General features: G+C 49.8%; 1 protein-coding gene across 3 annotated transcripts in view; it reads left to right on the top strand.

The window, feature by feature from the left end:
• Fam169b (family with sequence similarity 169, member B) overlaps positions 1–20,530 on the top strand; it is a 174,755-nt gene that overhangs the window by 14,085 nt on the left and 140,140 nt on the right. For all 3 annotated transcript variants that reach the window (XM_013512513.1, XM_005381613.1, XM_005381614.2), the window contains exons 2-3: positions 5,557–5,693; positions 8,537–8,636. In XM_013512513.1, coding sequence (XP_013367967.1) covers positions 5,557–5,693; positions 8,537–8,636 — 237 coding nt within the window. The remainder of the gene's footprint in view (positions 1–5,556; positions 5,694–8,536; positions 8,637–20,530) is intronic.

Here is a 20,530-nt window from a genome sequence, read left to right as displayed (position 1 = left end):
AAGTTCCTTTAAAAAGTTGATTTGTGAATAAAAAAGCCAGATCACCTATGTGAAAAACACAGAAAAGCAAAAATAGGATAAAAGCTTCTGTATGAGCCATGTCTTCCAAAAAGTAAGAGGTGACTATTACGTTATACCTTTGTATCTGTAAGTTTTTTCCACGTTATCCCAAGCAAGAGCTATTCTTTCTGTAGCTGCAGAATGACAAGCTGCATTACTTAGAAATTCGAGTGACTGGAGCCAGCCTTTCCAATGATGTAATGCCCCAGAGTTTCTGCCAGGTAGTGGGTGTTAGCATAGGCCAAGTTCGTAAGAGTGGGGCTAGTAAATTTAAAAATATCTCCCTTAGTGTTTCTCCTAATAGTAGTCCCATCTGAGAAAAATTATGCTTTGCTCAAATGAAGGAATTTTCCTAATCTTTGCGGTGAGGTGGTGTTCAGAGAGAATACTTCGTAAATGACACCAAATCGGGGATTGAGAGCAAATCACAGATCCCTTTCAAGGTGTTCATTATTTGCCATTGCTGTTTCTATCAGAAGAGCTGAAACACGCTGGGAAAGGCCTGAGCTGTAGGCCTGGCCCGAGTGACCAGCAGCGGGGGACCCAGCAGTGGTGGTGGCTGATGGCCGTGGGGGACTAGCAGTGGCCCTGGGCCCAGCCTACTTTTGACATAGTCCTGGAACTCGTGCTTGGGTGCAAAGACTGTGAATAATTTAAATATCCTCCCTAGAAGAACTCTTTCAGCTATGTCGTTATTTTTGTTTTTAGGGTGCCTATGCCAGTATATGCTTACAGTGAATTCTTCAGTTCCGGGTTTGTTGAGGGATTGCAATTTCTCTAGAGCCTGCAGTAAATTATCATTTCAACTGTGTGCCTTTTTAATAAAAGCATTTTACATTGTACTGAAAAGATTACATTCTTTTGGCTTTGGGAAAATATTTCCTGTTCAGTTGAAGCCATTAAAGCCTGTTAGCATTTCACATCTGGAAGCCTGTGTGGAGCCTGCCTTCCATCACAGCTGAACCAGGCTGGTCCTGGGCTGGGCCTCGGGCGCCTGTAGAAAACACCCCGGACTTGTTTACTTACCCAGGCAGCCTGGAGGTTTGGAGGGGTGACCATGGGGGACTCTGTGGGGTACAAAGGGGCTTCCTGCCTGCCTCCCTCCCTCCCAAGCATGCGTGTGTGCATGTGTGTTTTCGAGATGGGGACAGAGGTGGCCTGTCTTCCTTCCTCCTGGGTTGGGGAGGGGTGTCTTCCTCCCTGCTGGACCCCAGATGCCCCCTTCCCTCTTCTGCCTTCAGCAGCTCCTGTTTTCCCTTCCACCCAGTTTTCCAGAAAGCTAACCGACCCCAGCATTTTCTCTGTGGGAGGGATGGCAGTGAGGTTCCTGATGGGGAAGTTTTCCTCAGACAGAAGAGAACAAATCCATTAAAAGATGGCGGGGGAGTCGTGGGCCCCAGGGTGAGGGGCTCCCCTGGGCTCTTCTCACTTCTCTAGGCAGTGTTGCCTCCCCAGGGTGGCTGCGTGGGAGTCCGCACCCTGTTCTGAGTGCTTGAAAGGGAACCGCATGTGGGGGCCACATTCCTCAGAGCGTATTAAGGTCCCCCTCTCCTTGCTGTGGTCCAGGGGAGTTTCATTTATATGTACCGGCCTCTTTCCGGAGGAGGGCTGGATGCAGCCCTCACCCAGGACAACCCTGCTGGAACATGTCTGCTCATTCCAGCGGTTTTAGACTCTGAGAAGACACCTGGTCACCTGCTTCTACGTCCCCTGGGGACAGCCTGTGTCTGGAGGCCATTGTTCATAGAGTTCTTTGAGGGGGTCTGACGGCCCAGGCAGCATAACCTGCAGGGGAAATGATTTCATGGTTTGTAAGGAGCAAAACGTATACATTGCGTTTCTCCTGACCACACACAACCAGAGAGATGCCAGGCGACTCTTGGCAGCCAGGGGAAATCAGGCAGAAGCCAGGCTTCTGGCCTGGTAGCCTTAGGAGGAGTGATCCCTCCCTGAGGACCACAGTGTCCTCCCACTCCTGCTGACAGGAGGAACACTCTCAAGGGGCCAACCAATGTCAGCTTCTCTGTGCGGTGGGCGATGATGCTTTTCCGTCAGCCCTGCGACCTCAGTGGACAGGACTGAGGGTCCAGATCTGACTGAGATCTCCCTCAAGGGCCAGGGCCAGCAGCAGAGTAAAAATCAAGGTCGGAGCTCTCCTTCCTGCTGGAGCTGGTGATGCTGGGAGCTTCGGAGAGCAGTAGCCATAGCAACTGGTTCAGACCGCCCGAGGGGGCTCAGGGTTGAATTGGTCCTCTTCCTGGTGTTCCAGTCTATTGGGAGCTTCACCCAATCTTCCTGCCTACCCTTAAGAAGCCCCTTGAGCAACTTGAGGAAACGAACAGCAGTTCCTTGGGAAGGCATGGGTGAGCCACCGCCTTAAAGTGCTAAGGACTTTGGATGGGAAAGGCAAAGAGAGGAGCCTTCCTGCGGGGCTGGGTGAGACTGGAAGCTGTGTTGAGCTCAGAAAGCCCCGGCAGCTTTCCTTGTGTCGGGGCCACGGGTGAGGATGATGAAGAACAAAGCTAAGTGGGAGCAGGTTGCTGAGGACAAGGGAGTGGCCAGCAGCATCAGTCTCCTTCTAGGCTGAGCTGTGACCTGAACACAGGACTCAGTGCTCCCTGAAGTCCCAGCCCTTTCCTCTGAGGGCTCAGGGAAGGCTCCCCACCGTGCTGGCTGCATCTGGGTGAACCTGGAGGCTGGAGCAGCAGAAGGCGCCTGGCAGGACTGTCGAGCACCCCCCGGGTGTTGGAGCTGAGGCCGTGGGAGTGGGACAGCGGAGGACATGGGTTCAGTCAGGTCTCCGACCCCATCTGAGGTTGGGCACAGACTCTGAAATCGGATCTGGGTTCCTGCCTGGTGCGGCCACCTGCTTGTGAGGTCTTAGCTTCCTCCTTGGAAGGTGGAGGGGAGCAGGATTCTGTGGAACCAGGGCAGGGGTGCTCAGCAGCTGGCCAGCATCTGGATCCCGAAGAATGTTAGTGTCTTCTGTTCTTCTGTTTGGAGTGGGTGGACAGGAGGCGGGAGGCTGAGACCCGGAACTCAGTTAGGGACGGATGTCAGGGTGGGGGATGGCACAGCCTGGGTTTGGTCTCTGAAACAGTTCTGAAGTGATCCCTGAGTGAGAAACAGGATCTCTGCTTCGGATCCATCCAGCTCCTGGGCTGCCCAGTGAAGGGCCCAGTGAGGGTAAGGAAGGTCAGCCCAGGGCCCTGCAGATCTGATTGGTGCTAGGATTTCCTGGCTCAGCAAGGTGGGAAGGAGACTGGGCTTCCCAGAATGTGTTCATGTACGGAGAGGACACAGGCCACACGTGTGTGGCGCACACACACACACACACACACACACATGTGCACGCACACAAATGTATGCCTTCTGCACACTATCTTGGCCACAGGGAGGCTCTGTCTCCTTTGTAGACAGAGATCCCAAAGCTCGTCACTGAAGCGCTGATCGCCACTAAATGGACTGTCGTGTCTGTGTCTTTGTTGAGACATTTGCAACGTGTGTGTGTGTGAATTTCATATGTCAAGTCTTTAAACAATGGAAAAGAGGAACAATGTACAGTTGTCCTTCAGTATCCATGAGGAACTAGCTTGCTGGCCCTGCCTCCCTATATCAAAATCTGTGGGTGCTCAAGTCCCTTAAATACAATGGAGCATTGATTTATGACCTAGGCACCACCTAGGACATTTAATCTTCAGGGGATTTATAACCCCTAATACGATGCAAATGTATGCAAGCACTTGCTACGTGGTGCTGGGTAGGGACTAATAGGAAAGAAGTCCACTTTTGCTCCATGCAGATGTGATTTTCTCCCAGCCTTTCCTGCCTGTGGTTGGTCGAATGCGTGGATGCAGAATCCGCAGATCCGGAGGCCACTGTTTTCCCCGTGTCATTTACCTCCCCAGGCTGGCCGACATTTTCACTGTGGAAAGTGAGAGCTCAGGGCTTAGGATGATGCGAGATCATGTCCCGGCCACTGTGGCCCCTGCCGTCCTCCGCGCTCTGTGAGCTTTTCCTCTGGTAACTCCTGAGCTGCAGAGAAATTCATCTGGGCAGAAATTCATTCTGACGCTTTTGCTGCTGACGGCTGTCTCTCTTTCCAGCAAAGCGGCTGCAGGGTGAAGGGACGTCTGAGAGAAGGGTGGGGGCCGCGGTTCTACGGGGTATTGAGGGTGGGTCTCGTCCAGGTCGACCTTTTTGGGGGGAAGAGGAGGAGGAGCTAAGGGAGAGGAGGAATAAAGGGAGGATGGGGAAGAAGAGGAATCGCATGAGAAAAACGAGGTGCAGGCAGCTGATATGGCAGCTCTCCCCCTTTGTAGGAGGCCAGAAGCAAATCAAAGGCAGAGGTGGGGTCTGCATGCAGCCAGCGCCAGGTACTGTGGCTGGGCCTTGCAGAGGGGGTACCTGCTTGGTGCGGTCCAGCTGAACTGGCTGTTATCGGTCTGTGTGATTATTCTAGGACGTTTTCCCTAAAAGCACAGCAAGCAGGAGGCAGTGAGCGCCAGTTAACTTGCACCTGATTTCTTTGCAAACGGGTACGTTCAGTAGTTTATCTGTGCTCAATGTGTGGTTTTCTCTTCATTCAAACTGCTGCCCACACTTTGTGACTTTCGGCCAGGGGCAGAACTGGCAAAATCTTAGGGACCCGCACCGTGCTGTAAGGTAAGGAGAGCCCCACCTGGACCGTGATGGTTCCCACGACTCTGACCAGCTGTTCTCAGTCTCCGAGGTACCAGCCCACCATGCTGGCCGCTGGAAGCATCTGGGAAGTCACTCGGTAGCTGGGGTGAATGAAAACATTTCCTAAACGGTCTATAATGGAATAGAGAGATGCCGTTTGATTGTTTCATGTTTCAGCTTTTATTATCAACATTAGCAAGCTGAGAGAAAGGCTCACTGCACACTACAGTGAATGTTGAAAGGCCACTATCCAAATTCAGTAATCGCTAAGTGTTATATTTTTATGCAGCACCTTAGCACCATTGTTTGGGGTTCTTTCTTTATTAGTCCATGTCTGCATCACCTAATGTTCACACGGAGTGGAGTCCGTACAGGTGCATAACATCCGGTTCCTAGCCGGGTGTGGTGGCGCACGCCTGTAATCCCAGCACTCGGGAGGCTGAGGCAGGAGGATCATTGGAAGTTCGAGATCAGTCTGGGCTACAAAGTGAGCTCAAGGCCAGCCTGAACTGCATAGCAAGACCCTGTCTCAGAAAGACAAAAATAAAATAAAATGAAAAAACATACAGTTCCTTTTCTCCCCTCCCTGCCCCTCCCATATCTCCTGATCCCCTCCCCATCTGAGAAGGATCTGTTGCCCTGTGTCCTGTTATCTATCTGCTATCTCCCTCTTTAGTTATAGTTTGGGTTTCCCATACATGAGAGACCGTGCTAAAAGCAAATATTCTTTGTTTTTAAATCTTCAAAAAAAGTTATTTTCTCTTTAGCGAAAGAGTAAAAACAATACCATTCTGTGCCCTTGTCCTGGAGCAGGCACTTACCCCGTGGACGCTCTGGAAGATGACCTGGAGGGCCAGCGGGAGGCAGCTCTGGCTCTGGCTTACTACACTTCGCTTGGGGACAGGACTCGGCCCTCAGCGGAGAGCTTCTCTCTTCCCACTGGGGAACAGGTAGGTGTGACATTCCCGTCAAGTCTAACTTAGAGAGTAGCAGGTCACAGAGGAGTGCTCTAGATTTAGAACACAACACAACGCAACTGTGTTGGAGTGAATAAATAATTCTACCTGAGGGAGCAGGAGGAATCTTGTTTTGGGACTCTGGAATCCTGAATTTGAGTATGGTTGTGCCAAGCAAGGAGCCTGTGGAAGTCCTATGTCTACCACTTGCTTGCTGTGTGACCTTGAACAAGTGTCTTACCCTCTCTGGTCTTGGAATTCTCATCTCTACAACTGAGACAATAATAGTACTTATCTCATAGTGGCTTTATGAGGATTAAATGAGATGCTGCATGAAACACCTGCCTAGGTCTCAGTGTCTCCGTTTGTGAAACGAGGGCATTGTTTCCTCGATTGAGTCTGAACGGCTTGTGATTCGGAGTCAGGTTCTGTCGACTGTGATTTTCGGCACTGACTCAATGTATTGCGGGCAGGGGATAGAAAGGAACAGAGAGAAATGCAGTGTTCTACCCGTTGGGTTGGTGGGACTGTGGGTAAAATTGTAAAACTGTGTCACCGCTAGGATTTTCTTCCTCCCCACGGAAAGTAAGTAACAAGAGGATGTAACTTCTGGCGGTCCCTACCCGGTCTCCTTCCTTTCAGATTCGAGGTCGATCTGCATAAAGAGACCCAGATTTCTTGTGGGAGTCCTGTAAGATCTCACTCGGGCGGGAAACCCTCGCTCTCTGGCGGGCAGAGCTGGTTGAGGAGGTCAGGGATATGGCAGAGTGCAGGAAGCTGGTACAGGGCTAATGGAAACAGCGTGGTGTGCGCCTGTAAACTGCGGCTTCCCTGGGACTTAAAGCCCGTAGTTTCCAGGGGCGAAGACCCCAGCTCTCCCGGGGTGACTCAGGTTGGTGGTTGGAGAGGGAGGTCGCAATCCGCACACGCTTTCGGCGCCCCCTAGTGGCGCTGCTCCAGAATTGCGCAAGCCCTGCGTCGAGACCTGGGGATTCCTTTTAGGGAGCCCAAGGATTGCGGGCTGCCAATGCCAGGGTGGATGGAAAGCCTGCGGGTCAGTCAGAAGGGCAGTGATACGCAAGAGCTCGCGCAGAAGTTCTTTAAGGCGCAGTTTCAATTGTCTGCTTTTATTGCACCCATTTCTATGGTTCCACATTTTTTTTTTAAGGAGTAACCCTTTGTCACGCTAGGTAAGTGCCCTGTCTGTAAGCTACTTCCCAGACTGCTTGTGCATTTAGCACTACTTAAAAAAAACACCAGGAGGATATTCAGTGAGTGACTAAAACGAACGTAGTTAACAGAAACATAAAAGAAGACAGTTACTAAGCTAAGCTGTTTGGATTCCATGGAGATGCTGCAGTGGCTGGCTTCTTCTCCTTCTAAAGAAAATAATTTCATGAAAATGAGCCTTTGGTTTCCTACCATTGGGGGGTTCCCTATGAGATGCGAGCGTTTTCCTGCTATTTAACAAACTGCCTCCAACCTAGACCTCCTCCTTGCTTTGAGCAGGTTTCACTTTTCTTTTTGTGTGGGGAGTTTTTCCAACGCAGAAAGATGAAGAGGAGGTTTGAGGATCGGTCTAAGTATTTTCTTAATGAACTCTTCCTTCCAGCCCGGTGATTGTCCTGTCACATTTCAGGCACAATAACACTTAGTGGTATTTCTGGTCGTAAAACAGCACACATTTGTTGTGTAGCACTTGGGAGCCAGGACTAAAGTTAGAGCAAATACCACCAGCCGTGGTTGACCACTGTAAACAGTTTAATGCGTTTTCTTTTGATTTGTATTTTGTGCATTCTCTTTCAAGGGAAGTTCACTCTCTGCAATGTTGTCTATAATAAGCATCTTCCCAGGTTGGTTGGACGCTTTGTGAGCATTTTGTCTAGTGACCGTGTGGAGTGGCCGTGCTGTGAACAACCCTAGCCTCAGATAACCTCTGCAGGACTCTTCATGAAAGTGACCTCAGAAAGGGGAGAAGGCACGGAGACGTTTATGGATCCCAGGATTTGTTAGGAAATAGTTCTCTGAAACCGTAGAGGCTGCTGTAAATTTTTACAAGCAACCTGCCTGCCCAGCTCAGCCGACACATTCTTTTCTAATTTCCTATCCTCTTCTCGGTTTTCAAAACAGACTTGGTAATGGAATGTGTTGACCTTCTGCTTTAGAGGGTGGGGTCAGAGGGTTTGATGGCCACAGAGAATGCTTCGGATGAAGGCTCCTGAAAGTTGGGACAGTCCCAGTGTTAGAGACCCCTTTTCCTCTCTTGTCTAAGTAAATAGGTGGCCCAAGTTGAGTTTTTTCACCTGGCAGCCACAAGGCATGGGGCCGAGCTTCGAGGGTCCAGAGCTGCTGTGTGTTTCTTGAGACTGCTTGTGGGGACCAGAGCGAGGCAGCAGGCAGCCAGGTGACATCCTGGGTGGCCAGCAGCTCTTGGGAAGGACAGTGAAGGTACAGATCAGAGGCGTGTGTGTGGCCCTCGGCTGTTGTAGGCTGGAGCCCGAGGAGGATTAGGATGGAGGAACCTGCTGGAGTAGGAAGTTGGCCGGAAGGAGAGGGCCCTAGGGCATTTGCCAGCAGACGAGGTGTTTAGGCAACCTTCGTAGAAGGACAAGTGACCATGGGAGGAGGTTTAGGGGACGGACAACCTTTGCCAAGTTGCTCCAGTGGTGAGCCCGGGTGGGTAGGGTCTCTGTTTTCCTGTTGCCTGTGTCTTATTACACTAACTTCTGTGAAACCGTGTTCTTTCAGTGAATGTGTGCTAATTAGCTGTTCAGTAATTTCCTGTGCCCTTCGCATGATGAAAGACCAAAAGAATTGTTTTTTTTTTTTTTTTCCAGGTTAAGCTTGAAACTTCATCTGTTTGCTTTTGCACTGTTTACCGGGATGAACCTCAACACAAAATACTGGTTTTGGTTAATCCCCGGGACACAAAGACAGGTTGGTGGTTGCTCATGGATATGCGCGTGCATGTGTGTGTGTGTGTGTGTGTGTGGGCGCGCGCGCGCGCACCTGTAGTGCTGGGTATTGAGGACAGAGTCTCTCAAATGCTAGCCAAGTGCTCTACCACTGAGCTGCACCTCCAGCCCTGGATTTTCAGAACAAGGGTCCTGATTTCACTGCGTGCAGTGGATGAAATCAGACATCTAGGAAATGATGCTTGTGCTCCTAGACTCACTTACAAGATCATGAAGGCAGAGATGGTTCATTTTCAGCTTTAGGGATCCGATGGTGCACTATTAGTTTTTGTATATGTATTTTGCTCACAGTGGCAATACTCAGAGCTGCATTCATGGGTGGCCCTTGCTCTGTGTGTGTGTGTGTGTGTGTGTGTGTGTTACTGGTGATTGAATATCACACGTTCTAGGCAAGCACACTACCACCAAGTGTTACTCCTAGTCCTTTATTTTTCTTTTCTTCTATTTTGTCTGGCTACGTTGCCCAGGTTGGTCTTACACTGGCAATCCTTCCGCCTCAGCCTCCTGGGTAGTGGGGATTACAGGCCTGTGCTACCGTGCCTGACAGTGTGCACTCGCTGTTCCTAGGAAGAGCAACCCACAGAAGACTGTGCGCTGGAGCGGACACTGCCCTGCACTATCGCCAGGGCCCTGTGAGTTGCAGGGACTGTTCTTGTTCCCCAGGTGCAGGGGGGAGTGGTCAAGGAGCTCCTCCCAGGCCACACCGCGAGCGTCTGGAGGAGGGGGAGGGGGGTGGGGAGGGAGGACTGAGTGGGGTTTTGTTTCTGGCGGTGACGTTTCTGCAGTCTGTAGCGCATTTAGTCTCCCTGTGCTTTATGAAGAGACCCCTGTGGCCAGCTCCTCAGTTTGCAGAAGAGGCTCTGTCTTTTGCTTCTGGGGCTGTGAGCTGGGGCTGCTGGCGGGGCCTGAGGATCCGGGTGGGAGCTGAAGATCTAGGGCCTGGAGTCTACCCCGAGCCCATGGCACCTGGGAGGCAAAGGGAGGCACCTTGTTGCTGACTGCTCTGGTTTATAATTTAAATTTAATCCTGTTTAGTAACTTTACACTTTTATTATACCGCCCTGGGTTTTACAGTCTGCTCACGAGAGTATGAACTGATTTCCTGAGAAGGCCTGGTAGCATTTTCACTTGTTGGCCCTCCTTCAGCGATGGGGCTGCTGGTGCAAGTTTGGAGTTACAGGTTTCTGCTTTTGTGGTGCTGGGACCGGAGCCCAGAGAGCCTCGTGCATGCCAGGCCGCAGTTCTACCCCTGAGCTGCACCCCGGGGTGTGCTTGTCAGGCTTTAGCTTCAGGATGCAAATGGAGGCTCCTCCTGCTCCCCACCTCCCGTGCACTCAGACTTTTGCCCGTCACCTGTGTGTCTGTCCAGGTTTCCACCCAGAGGATTTTCTGCTCTGCTGGTATTGCAAAGCTCAAGGTGGTATCTTTGGGGCAAGCTATTCAGCGTGTGACACTGACCCTCGTGTTAATGTGTTAATTGTGAAGCATGGGCCACTTAGCTAGCTGTCTGGGAGTCTTTGGCTTCTAAGCAAAGCCTCCTCATTGCTCCAGGGCTGAGGGAGGCTGAGATTTGGCCAGGGTGTTCCCGTCTCAGTGTAGCAGAGCCTTCAGTACTGTGAATAAATGGGCTGTAGCAACCGTGAGCTTCTGATACTGCCTCGGGTATGTGACTCCATTTCCAGGTTAGAAAAAGTAAAAGACGTGCCCACAGGAGCCTCTCAGTGCACAGATTGTCAGGAACTCTGAAAATAATTTTGTCCATTTTGGGAAAATAATTCAAATATCAGCAGCCCTCCCCCGACTTCCCCTTTTTGGCATTTCATGATATTCTGGTTATAAGTCTTTAACTATAATTTGCATAATGTAAACATATGATTGACTCTTAGAAATCTGTTTCCTATTTGTACTGGACCTAATTTTTTGGGTTAATTTTAAGAATGCACTGTAATAAATATTCATAAGCACTAGGAAACCTCGCTGTGGACCCTTCCTCATTAATAGTGCTTTAAATAAAATTCCCAACTGTTTCCTGCGGCTCCATTGTGCTGGCTGTGATTTTGCAGGATTTCAAAAAAGCACTCAGGTGTCCTTGGAGACTTGTGCTCTTTAATCTGGTCCTTAGGAGCAGCATGAGTTCTTCCCCAAGAGCATCGCACACATTGCGTGGCTTGGAACGCCTGCACTGTTCAGCCTCCGATGGTACCGAGGACCTCTTCACAGCCTGACAAGTGCGTCACTGCCCACGTCCCTAGCTGCGACCATGGAGAATGTGACCCGTGCTTCCTTTGTCATTCTGAGTTCCGTGTGTTAAGCCCATGTGTGTTTGTGTGACTGTGTGTTTAAATGGGAGCTAAGGGAGCCAGAAGCAGTTTGATCAGCTCTGGGGAGGAGTTAATAATTGATAAGCAGGTTGAATCCATCACTGTAACTTCCCATAACCCTGAGAGCAGATGGAAAACATCCTGGGTTGTGAAGGCAGTCAATGTTCGGGACAGCTGGCTCTGAAACCTTCCTTCGAGCTTTTCCCTTTCAGGAGCTCTGAGGGTGGCTTCCATAAAGGTGGCTGGAGAAACAGGTGCCCTGGTTCCTGCGGGCCCTGCAGGAATAACCCTGACTGCTTTTCTGGCTAGGGGCTGGTGTATGTTTCCCGAGGGTACCTAGCTGAAGGCCATTAGGAACCTCCCTACGCTTGTACCTTATGATAGCTTTACCATTCACTTATTTCCCTTGTAAATTATTAATTGATCTCAAGAGTTTTCAAAAATTAAAAAATGACCCCTCTTATCACAAAGACATGCAGCCTCTTTATGAGCTTCTGTGTTAAATCAGAACCACTTACCCTAGCCTCAGGGTTACCAGCTGTTGGTGGCCTTTGCTTTCTTCTTTTCTCCCCCTGCCCAGCACATGTAATCAGGCAGACTTGGACTTTGGTGTCCAATAAAGCGGACATGGTATCTTGGCTCTGCCAACTGCCTGGGTGTCCCAGATGAAATATCGGGGCTCCCTGGGTGTCAGTCTCATCACCTGCAACATGAGGACATGTTACTGACTTCCCAGAGTGGCTGTGAGGACGAAATGACATACGGCAAAAATTCTGATGCTTTAGAATCATCCAGCAGACATACTTCTCATGACAAGTTGAACCCTCCTTAACTCCAAAACCCAGTTTGCAAACTACTCAAAAACCTGTAACCTTTTGAGCACCAACAAAACAGCATAAAGTAGAAAATTCCACACTATGAAACTTTGTTTCATGCACAGATTTCTTAAACACATAAATTTATTAAGTACCTTATGAAATATATCAAATAATATTAATTTATTAAATATAAAATTAACTAGGGTCTGTGCATAAATGCATGTGAAATATAAATGAATTTCATGTTTAGGTTTGAACCCCATCCCCAAGATAGCTCATTGTGAATATTACAAATGTTTCCATATCTGAAAAGAATCCCAAATCCAAAACACTTTTGGCCTCAAGCACTTGGATAAGGGATACTTAACTTCTATATATAAATAAGCAGCTTTATTGCAATGTGGGTCATATACATATAGCTCATCCATTTAAAGTATAATTCAGTGGTTTTTAAAGTTATATTCCCAGAGGTGTACATCCATTGCTACAATCAATTTTAGAACATTTTCATTATATCTGAAAGCAAGCTTTCTTCTCTTATCTGTCTCTTATGTCTTCCTTCTACCCTCCCTAGCTGAAGGTAACTGCTACTTTTCTTTCCCATCTGTGGATTTGCTTATTCTGGGTATTTTTATAGAAACAGACTTATATAATACATGGCCATCTGAGTCTGACTTCCTGCTCAGAGGATATCTTTTCAAGGATCACCCAGGTTGTAGCATGTTTCAGTACTTCATTCATGTTTGTGGCTGAATAATATTCCATTGTGCAGATACTTTGTATACCACATTTTGGGGGGCCATTCATTAATCAGCACATATTTGAGAGGTTCACACCTTTTGATTATTGTGAATAAAGCTGTTAGGAACACGTATGTATTAGTTTTTATAGGCATCTGCCCTCATTTCTTTTGGGAACTCAAGAATAAGACTATTTAATCAGATGGTAACTGTATATAATCTTTTTTAGGAACGGTCAGGTTATTTTACAAAGCTACTGCATCCTGTTGTGTTCCCTGCAACAATGTACCAATCTTCTGATCTTTCCACATTGGGCTGACACCTATGATTGTCTCTCTTTTTGATTGTGGCCATTCTAGTGGGTGTGAAAGGAGTATCTTGGGTGTGTTTGACTTGCATTTCCTGATGACTAACGAAATCCTTTCACGTGTTTATTGGCCATTTGTAGAGTTTCATTGACGAACTGTCTTTACAGACCATTTATCCATTTTTAGTTGGATTATTTGTCTTTTTATTACTAAGCTGTAGGAGTTCTTTACATATTCTAGAAACAAGTCCCTTATTCCAGTGAGTCTCTTATGTGATTTGCAAAAAACCATTGTCCTCTTTTATGGGTTGTTTTCTCAGTTTCTTGATGGTGTCTTTTGAAGCACAAAAGTTTTAAATTTTTTTTTATGTCAGTCAGTTTTCTATTTTGTTGTACTTTTGGTGTTGTATATAACAAACCACCACTTAACTGAGGTCTATATTTTACCATTATATTTTAAGTAGAACTATGATTTCATCTTGTCTGGTGAATACCTCCTGCTGTATTAACTTCTTGCATAGTTCATGTCATTTGAAGTTTTAAAAGTGTCCTTTCCTTATATGTAATCCAAGTAATTACAATGATTATTTTTATTCATGTGTTATACTACTACAAACACACTCAAATCACCAGCAAACATTTCTGGTTAATCCAAGAGGAGATTTTATGAGACTTTATGAAATACGTGCCTGATCATAAGAACAGAGGGGAATCTGTCTGATGAAATAAAAATGATTTATGTTTGATTGTTCTCCTGACACTGGTCTAGGAATACTATTACGAGAGGAAAAGAGACCACTTTGCTTTATCTGGTCGTTGTGAATCTGGGCTAAGTTTACACCCAATCTTTCTGTTCTAGGTCCCCATAGGCTCCCTTTCATAGTTTACACCAGACCTCTACCGGGTAGAAGGGGCTGTCCAGTGAGCCAGGCCTTAGCCGGAAGACTGGAATCTCCTCCTTGTGTGCTGATTCACTTGTGACCTTCCGGTCCACCCAGTAAGCACTATGTGCTCTCAGGGAGAGTAGGGGTCACCTTCTGGATCACATCCGCAGGCTCTGGCTGCTGGGATATGAAGTCACTGAGTCCAGAGGCAGATATATTCCTCTTGTCCTTCTGTTATTTCTAGCTCTGTGCCGTGCTCCTAACTTGGAGGCCACTGGCATTTCCAGTGAAGGTGGTCCTCGCTGGCCATCACAGCTCTGACCTTTCTTCTTTCCACTCTAAGTTTAGCAGCCTCCCCAGCAAGCTTGCCCTTTTTAAAGTGTTGTGGTACAAAGAACTGAACCCTGGGCCTTAGCACTGGGCTAAGCTCCCAGACTATTTTGTTTGTTTGTTTTTGAGATAGGGTCTCACTAAGTTGGCAAGCTGCCCAGGCTGGGTGCGAACTTGCAATCTTCTTACTTCACCTCTGAGTGCTGGGATTACAGGCACTTGCTACCGTGCCTGTCCTGGCTTGGCTTTTGAGTACTTGCACAGCCTATCTGAGCTTACTCAGGGCTCCAGACCGGCCCACTGTGTTCTTACAGCATTCTGTGGGACCTGGGATCTGACCTTGGTTATGCGACACTTTCTTCACTCATTCACAGGGTCACATTTTTGTAACAGAGACCTCTCTGGTGGGAGCCCTCTCTGTGAGCTACACATGCAGGTTTTCTAGACCATCTCTGCCTCTTGCACTTGTCAGGAATCTTGTTGATCACCCTGTCAAATTTTCTTTTTTTTAGCTGTCTCTTTGATAACACAGTACGTTCCCGACTTATGAACATTAGAGCTGTAAACTTTCACAGATGCAAATGGGCCTTGAACCATGATGCAAATGCATCACAGAAGTAGCTCACGTGCCTGCAGACATTGTCACAGTTGTGCCGCTGTGTGCTTACTGCACAGTGCGGCAGTGTACTGTAGTGCAGTGCCCAATCAGAGCCCAGGGTGTCCAGAAGCAAAAGGAAAAGCAGTGATAGTGTGGAGGGGACGGCAAGGAAGTGCAGCGCAATGTATACAAATGTATGTTTATGTCAAAGGCACAAAGACTGACTTTGTTGGATTCACAAAAGAATCCGACTTGTGAATGTTCTCCTGGGATGGCACTTGTTCATTGATTGGGGACTTATAACGCTGTATATACTTTCTACCCTATAAAATCCAGTGGTCAGATGGTCAGAATTCGGAGCTAAGAAAGTCCCGAAGGCTGATAAAGATGGCAAATTGTCATTCAGTCACAGGACAGAGAGACAGTGATGCCCTAGGTAGTACTGAAGTTTCTGGAATGAGGGCCCTGGGGCCTGCTGAAAGGAGGCGGGAGCTATCCGTGGTCCTTGGGAGGGAGGTGGTGGACCGGCTGAAATGGGGTGTGAGGTCTGACAAGCTACCCAGCCTCTTCCCTGAGAACTCTGGCCTCACCTCCTGTTACCTGGGCTCAATGTCTGTGCCTCCAAGGGTTCATGGAGGCCGGCCCCTCTTCCCTGCAGGGACGGGGACTTTGGACCCAGAGCATCAGGCGCTCCTCTATTTCAAAGCAGCTCCCTACCTTGTAGACTCCAGCTGTGAGTCACGCTAGTTCCTTCCTTGAATGTTTCCGAGTTTCTGTTCACAGTCTTCCTATTATACTCCCGGCTTTTGTCTGCAAGGTAGGCCAGGTGGAAGGAACGCGGACTTTGAAAGCTGCCTGGTGACATTAGAGTGGATGGGATGGCCCTGGGGCCGGGCGGGGCCCTGTCTCATCTTCAGTGCTTAGCCGAATACCCTGCCACCGAAAGGGCGGGTGGAGGTGTGACCGGCCGTTCATCCCGAGAGCCTGCTGACAGCCAAGGAAGGGACGCTGCGGGGAGCCTGGCAGAGGGCATGGCAAGGGCAGCGAGGGGACACGGGGCAAATGGAAGGGGAGGGTGGGAGGTTCTGCGTTGGCCCGGTGCTGGTGCTAACCATGGTTGGTAATTTAGAAGAATAACTTAGGAGACTTGTGTCGAGGTCAGCCTGAGCTCCTGCCTGAAGGGTCAGTGAGGCAGCAGAGGCAGAGAGAAGGAAGATTTGGCAGTGGGAGAGGAGTCTGGGCCCGAGTCCTTCCCTAGGTGGAGCATATCACTTTGGAGTTGCTACAGGTCACACTCTTCCTGGTGCTTCTCTTCCTGTGGTTGATCTGCTTGGGTAGACCATTGCTCTCTGAACAGAGTCCTGTTGCTCAGATCTCCTGGGCTGTGCTAGAGGGCTGGCACTGCAGTGGATGTTTGGGGAATGCTCCCTAGCTCTGGGGAGCCATAGGACATAGGGGTGCCTAAGGTGAAGAAGCAGAAAGCAGGACACTTGGGAGAGCTGGACCGGGGAGACAGTGTTTGCAGTTGTTGCCACATGCTGATGTCTCTGATTACAGCATCCAGCCCTGCAGCCAGCTCCAGGGATGTCTTGTGACCAAGCGTCACACTTACCCTGCAAATGGCTCCTAATTTATTTACAGATTTGGTGACTGCACATCATGTGCACTCTGAGAAAAACAAGCAGGGAATCGAAAAATGATGATCTCTTCCCGGGAAAAACCTGCCCATTAGAGCCTGGAGTGACAGCAAGGGAGCCAGGCAAACATTCAGATGAAATGAGCTGCTCCATAGCCTGACTTCTGAGGGGCCCTCAGGGGCCTTGTGGGGTTGGGGCTCCCTGAGCTGTCTTGGAGCAGGCGAGGAGGGGCGGCTTGGGAGCTTCCTCAGAATGGGGAGGTCCTCCTTGTGGTGCCTCTGACCCTAGTACAGGCTCTTCAGATTTGGGGGATGGGTCAGGATGGAGGCTGGAGTCTGGGGCACTGTGAGTTTCTAACTCCTAGAAAGACCCATGTGCCACAGCAGCCTCTGATTTCTGCTGTGGGTCTTTAAGGAGGTGAGAGAGAAGGATGGGGTCACCCCAGCTCCATCCAACAGGGTGAGTCTATCAGCTCAACTCAGTGAAATGGGAAATCTATGCACACCTAGTAAACCACAGGCCGCTGCGGTGCGTGTGTGCCAGGGTGGCATCCAGCCACTTAGGATTATCCGAATTTCAGCACCTGGACAAGTGCAGTTTTTCTGGCTTTGAACAGTGAGGCTCCACAGGCTCACAAACTCTAGAATGTGGAGTGGGGGTCCTCCAGATCCCATTTTGTCCCACCCTCCCCTGTTGGCAGGCACCCTGCTAGTCCCCATGGCCCTGCAGACAGTGCATCTTTCTGTGTTAGCTGTGTATTCTTTTAGACACTGCCAAGGCAAATGCCAGCCTGAGGCATATCCGGTCATCCCACCATCTGCACCGGAGGAACCCGTTTAAGCAATTTTGACAACAGGGGGCTGGGCAGCTCTGGCCAGAAACTCAGGCTCCACTTACATATCTGCTTCTCTGGACAGCTAAGAAGCCTGGGTGGCTAGAGGTGTGGCCTGTGCCCTCAGCCATGCAGCCTCCAGGGCTTTGCTTTAGTTGGGCCGCTAAGGGAGCAGATCGGGGAGCTGTGAGCAGAGACAGCGGTGCACTTTGGGAATACACTCTGGCAAAGGCTTGGGATTTCCGTCCCCATTCCCTGCTGATTTATGGCTCTTACTATGAGCTGGGTTTAGAAATAAGGGATGCGGCATCTCACAGTGACATGTCATTCTCATGAAAGGACTCAGGGTATTTGGAAAATGGGGGTGCTTCAAGGAAAACCTCTTCAGTGTCCAGGATGGAGTCTTTGTCTTACAGGACAGGGAGGGGTAGGGCTGCTCCTGGGAGGTGGATGGAAGGCTTTACCGCCACAACCGGGGGAGGTCTCCATGTGTTTCCCCCAGCCCTGAGAAACTTGGAGTGTTCGGCTTGGCCGAGCCTGATGATTTTAAGACCCCTTTCTTAGAAGGACTGGCTTTGGCCGGGGCTTCCTCTTGCCCCCAGCATCTTGCAGTTCAGCTGTACTTCAGGATCCAGGCACTCCAGCACTCTACCCCCAACTCCCTCGAGTTAAAATCTAGTCTCATAAAAACAAAATCGCTTCAGGCGAGAGAGGCCTGAGCAACACAGGAGGCCGAAGCAAAAGTGCTGCAAACCAGATGTTTCCTTCTCCATGACAAAGAGGCACCCAAGTTCACGGGCATCTGGGGAAGCGTTTTCCTTTAAGGAAGACATCTGTATGGAAATGGTGGCCCGAGTAATGCAATGTGACAGTTGCTATGTCAACCAGCGGATGTTTCCCCTCCCCTTCCATTACTGACCAGCTTGGTCAATGTTGCATAAAAGTCATGCAATGCCATGGAATGTGTTTATGTGCAGGGCTCTGCCAGAACTTTCCAGCATTTTTTCCCTACGTGTATTTTGCCATTGGGAAGATGGACTGTCACTTTGGTTTAAATGTGCTTTTTTTTTGTGCGGAGCTACATATTTCTTAGATTTGTAACGGGGCAGTGGTGGCTTAGACTCCAGGGGGGCAGTATCGATGGAAGGAAGCGGGGGCAAGGACTTCGCTGAGATGAAGGAGTCCAGACCCGGGGGCAGGATGTGAGCAATTTGCAGCTAGCTTGGGGAGGTAACATGCACGCGCGTGTGCCCCTGGGTGGGATCCGGATGGCTTGCTCGTGTCCCTGAGTTTTACGATGGTGGCCTGTTCTCTCTCAGCCCTGGGTTGTGTATCCAGCTGCCTGCTGGCCACCCTGTCCTTGCTGTCTCTAACAGGCACTTCAGAACTGCAACCCTCCTTTCTCACTGCGGCCCGTTAGTCCTCCTAAGGGCATCTGCATCTTCGACTCAAGCTTCAGAGCCAGTTGCCTCCCCTGCTCCCCGCAGCCCCGCTGCCTAGACCCGTCTGATTTTCAGCAGTTTCTTTCTGCCCCTTCAGTGCCACCCTCCTTGCCAGCTTGGTCACTGCAGTTCATCTCCGCCTCCTCTGGCTGCAGCTCCACGGCCTCCGGCTCTCCTCCCTGCCTCCAGCATCACCTCTGCTCTAGTCCATTCTCCACAGAGTGACAGTTACTTATTTTCTCTTGAAGACTCTGTTTTAGAGCAGTTTTAGCACACGGCTTCAACTTCCGCGGTTTTCAGTTCAGGAAGGCCCAGACGCTGCCCCTGTGCCCTCTGCCCGTGCTCCTGCACTGCCTCGCGCCTTCTCAACACTGGCTCCACAGTGGGGCGTTCGCTGTGATCCCTGAACCCACCTGGATGCATCGTAATTACACAGCGCCCATGGTTACGTTAGATTCACCCCTGGTGCTGCCCATTCTGTGGCTTCAGACAAGTGCATAATGATCGTGTCCATCATTACAATATACAGAATATGATCCTCTTTGCAAATATTTCTTTTTGCATGTGCTAGGGATTGAATCTGGGGCTTTGCACATGCTAAGCACACATTCCACCACTGAGCTACACTGCCAGGCTTCAAATAACATGCTTTTCTAATTGCAAAAAGACTAGCTCCTCCTACCTGTGGCTATTACCACATGTGCCCTTTCTGAACCATCACTCTGGTGACATCTGTTACCTGCTTGGATTCTCCGAGTGACTTGTTAGCCTGAGACCTTGACTGTCCACAAGGAAACCTTCAGGCCCAGAGCCCTGTGCCCTGGCTGGCCACCATTTGTCTATCCCAGGCCGGGTCTTACACTCTGATGCTGGCCCTCCCAAACTGCACTGGGTGGGATCCTGATGGCTCGCTTGTGTCCCAGTGTGTGTTCTGGCTGGGTAGCCTGTCATCACCCTGCTGGACCGAGAGCTCTGTCTTGCATTCCTCGTGCCAAGTACAGTGCCTGGCTCTTAGTGCTTGCTGGATGCATGGCAGGTGCTGCTTTCCATCCTGCCGTATAAAAGAAGTCTCTGAGGCCCAGGCTCTGCTCAGGTGTCCCCTTGCTGGCCTCTCTTCTGAGCCAGGGCCTTGGCCTGTGCCCTCCTCAGATCTTCTGTCTGATCCTGGCTTCTGCCCTTGGGGCACAGTACTTAGAACAGAGGCTTCGGGCCCAATGAGACCCACCCAGGCTAACACCCATTCCCAGCGCTGCCCTTTGCAGGCACTGACCTTGAGCAGGTTCTGAGTACCCTTCTGAGTTTCACGGAGAAACGGAATTAGCTTGTTAACCATTTTGTGGGATACTAACCTTGGCGTTGTACCAGCGGCTGGCACATGTTGTGCTGATTTTTTTTTCCCGGTACTGGGGACTGAACAAGGGCCTTAGCACCGAGCTACATCCCCTGTCTGTTTTGTATTTATTTTGAGACAGAATCTTGCTAAGTTGCCAAGGCTGGGCTCAAACTTTCTGTCCTCCTGCATCAGCCTCCCGGACATGTACCACCGCACCTGGCTGAATGTCAGTATTTTAAACCAGTGACTGGATCACACCCTTCTCTTCTGATGCATACGGCTGGCAGCTGAGTGGCTCTGCTCACCCTTGCATCTCTGAGGCCTCTGTGCTCTGTCCTGGTCACCCTGAGTGGGCGGTGCCAGCCCCTTCCCTGGAGTGACCTTCTCGCTTTACTGCTGCCTGGCTCACTCGCCGGCTCTGCAGAACCCTTCTCCAGTCCCTCGCTTAGGAAGCCCCGTGGGAAGTCTGCTCTTTGCTCTTCTGCTACACAGAGGCTGGGTCGGCCCTGACTTTCTTCTGCCTTGTGTCCAGGCCCTCTTCTTCCTTCCTGTGGGCTGGAACTTTCCCAAGCGAGATCTGCATTGGCTTCCTTGAGTGGATGGAGCAAGCTTTG

The sequence above is a fragment of the Chinchilla lanigera genome, unplaced genomic scaffold, assembly GCF_000276665.1.
Source record: "Chinchilla lanigera isolate Chin_1 unplaced genomic scaffold, ChiLan1.0 scaffold00015, whole genome shotgun sequence".
Lineage (NCBI taxonomy): Eukaryota > Metazoa > Chordata > Mammalia > Rodentia > Chinchillidae > Chinchilla > Chinchilla lanigera.
The sequence above is the reverse complement of the archived record's forward strand: the minus strand, read 5'-3'. Positions and strand labels throughout refer to the sequence as shown.